The sequence below is a fragment of the Penaeus chinensis genome, chromosome 28, assembly GCF_019202785.1.
Source record: "Penaeus chinensis breed Huanghai No. 1 chromosome 28, ASM1920278v2, whole genome shotgun sequence".
NCBI classification, from domain to species: domain Eukaryota; kingdom Metazoa; phylum Arthropoda; class Malacostraca; order Decapoda; family Penaeidae; genus Penaeus; species Penaeus chinensis.
In genome coordinates this window covers 11,169,454-11,171,953 of record NC_061846.1, presented here as the reverse complement: position 1 = coordinate 11,171,953, position 2,500 = coordinate 11,169,454, and the positions used below count along the sequence as shown (strand labels likewise).

At 34.7% G+C, this 2,500-nt stretch overlaps 1 protein-coding gene across 2 annotated transcripts in view; it reads right to left on the bottom strand.

Moving 5' to 3' along the window:
• LOC125039940 overlaps positions 1-1,224 on the bottom strand; it is a 7,503-nt gene extending 6,279 nt beyond the window's left edge. For both annotated transcript variants that reach the window (XR_007116159.1, XM_047634330.1), the window contains exon 1: positions 1,043-1,224. Coding sequence is in view for 1 of the 2 variants with exons in the window: in XM_047634330.1 (XP_047490286.1) it covers positions 1,043-1,095 (53 nt within the window). In the remaining variant the exon portion in view is untranslated. The remainder of the gene's footprint in view (positions 1-1,042) is intronic.
• Positions 1,225-2,500: the final 1,276 nt, after the last annotated feature.

Below are 2,500 nucleotides of genomic sequence, written 5' to 3'. Positions count from 1 at the left end.
TATCTATTCTTTAAAATTCTTTAACATGTAGCAAGAGATACAATACATTAGGGACCAGTGGGGTTGCAGAGGGACTTATCATGTTTATGATAAAAATCATGATATTTGAACAATGCACAGATAAGACAAATTGACCACAGAATCTCAGTATAGAAGACTGATTTTAGGGTTAATCTATACAATATGGACACACCAAGCTAGGGCAAAATAAAAATGATATTTTTGTAGAGAAAAAAAAGGACGAGAAAGCTATCATCCCAAAATAAAGGAAAAAGATTGTGGTAAGCATGGCTCATTGAATAAGCCCACTCGGTGCTCTCGACATTCAGCTCAATCTTGCCATGCATACCGAGCTGAAGGCAATGTTTCCCGAGGGAGTTCAGGGGAGGGAGCCCCCCAACAACCCTCCCCTCAGGCATGGGCATGCCTAGTCACAGCAACTTAGATTGTTGAATAGATTTTGTGATGTAGAGTTGGGGACTTAGTCTCTAGTGTGTGCATCCATACTTCAGACTACTAGGACCTGGGATGTTGGGACCCCCCAGACATGCCCCACCCAAGGAAATTTGAAATGATACCCCTGATCTCGCTTCGTTATTTATTTTAATTTTTTTGGCAAAAAGTTACATTTCCAAATTTTCTGTAATGCTGGTTGCACACTGATATGTAGTGGTGCAGTAAGGAAATACTGAAAAAATGTGTTTAGAAATGCCAATGCCCAATTAGCAAAGATTTAAAACAATATTTGAAACTTATTTATCTGTTTATCTTTGTCTGAAAATAAATACATAGAAGTATATAAATGTCCTCTGCAGTATGTACACATAAATAAAATTTAAAAATTTGAGAAAGAAAATTAAATATATCACCTTCATCATTTCACCTTTTACATGAAACTATTTCAAAAGAAAAAACAACAACAACATCAAACAGACACCAACATAATAAACTATATTCCACTCTGCAATTACAAACAAAATCAGTAAAAAAAAAAAAAAAACGAAAATACAAAAAACTGAAAGAAATGGGTTAACGTCCTCACCTTGTTATGAGGTAATACACTAAGAAAATGAGGAAGATCAGTGTTGAAGACATGACTGCTTACATCTTGTACTCTGGAGCTCACACCTGTCTCCTTCTTCTTCTTCCTCCTTATTTTATACGGTTTTAGACGTCTCACACCTGTCACTCTCCCGTTATCAGAACACACCTGTTTGTTGTGGTTTCGGAACCGAGCGGAAACTTAGCTGGAAAGCGCTACGAGGAGAAAAATGGTGCTAGAAAAGAGCGGAGATTATCTAGCACAATAGAGACCTAGCGGAACATTGTGTTTGTGATTTTTTAAAAATATAAATGTGTGTGTGTGTGTGTGTGTGTGTGTGTGTGTGTGTGTGTGTGTGTGTGTGTGTGTGTGTGTGTAATTGGAAAATATATGTTCAGTACAGTACACACACACACACACACACACACACACACACACACACACACACACACACACACACACACACACACACACACACACACACACACACACATATATATATGTACCTGCATATATACATGCATGCATGTGTGGATGCATACATACCTATCTATTTACCTATCTGCACACACACACACACGTTTATATTTATATTTATATATATATATATATATATATATATATATATATATATATATGAATGTTCGTATGTATATATTTATGTATGTATATGTGTATATGTAAATACACACACACACACACACACACACACACATATATATATATATATTTAAATATATATATACGAATATATATATATATATACACGAATATATATGTATATATATATATATATATATATATATATATATATATATATATATATATAGAGAGAGAGAGAGAGAGCGAGAGAGAGAGAGGGAGAGAGAGAGAGAGAGAGAGAGAGAGAGAGAGAGAGAGAGAGAGAGAGAGAGAGAGAGAGAGAGAGAGAGAGAGAGGGAGAGAGAGGGAGAGAGAGAGAGAGAGAGAGAGAGAGAGAGAGAGAGAGAGAGAGAGAGAGAGAGAGAGAGAGAGAGAGAGAGAGAGAGAGTGAGAAATAGATAAATGTATATATACATTATATATATGTATGTATGTATAAGTATACATACATATATGCATATATATATGTATACATACATATGTGTATGTATATACATATATATATATATATATATATATATATATATATATATAAATAAACACAAAAACAAATCATGCGTCTGTAGTACAGTCGCATTCAACGATGCCGATTATTGATCATGATAACAAGAGATGCTAAGGTCGAGTGAAATGGCGACCGCCGATCTTTCTGTTACGTAAACAATCCAATGATAAAAACTAATTTTTCTGAAGTAAATGACGTGCTTCCCAGGTTTTCAACATTACAAGGACATATTCTGCAATAAAATATATGTTTTATCTGTATAGTCAAGCTGTGTTTAGCACGTTCCCCAAATACTAACCGTACTTAGTAAA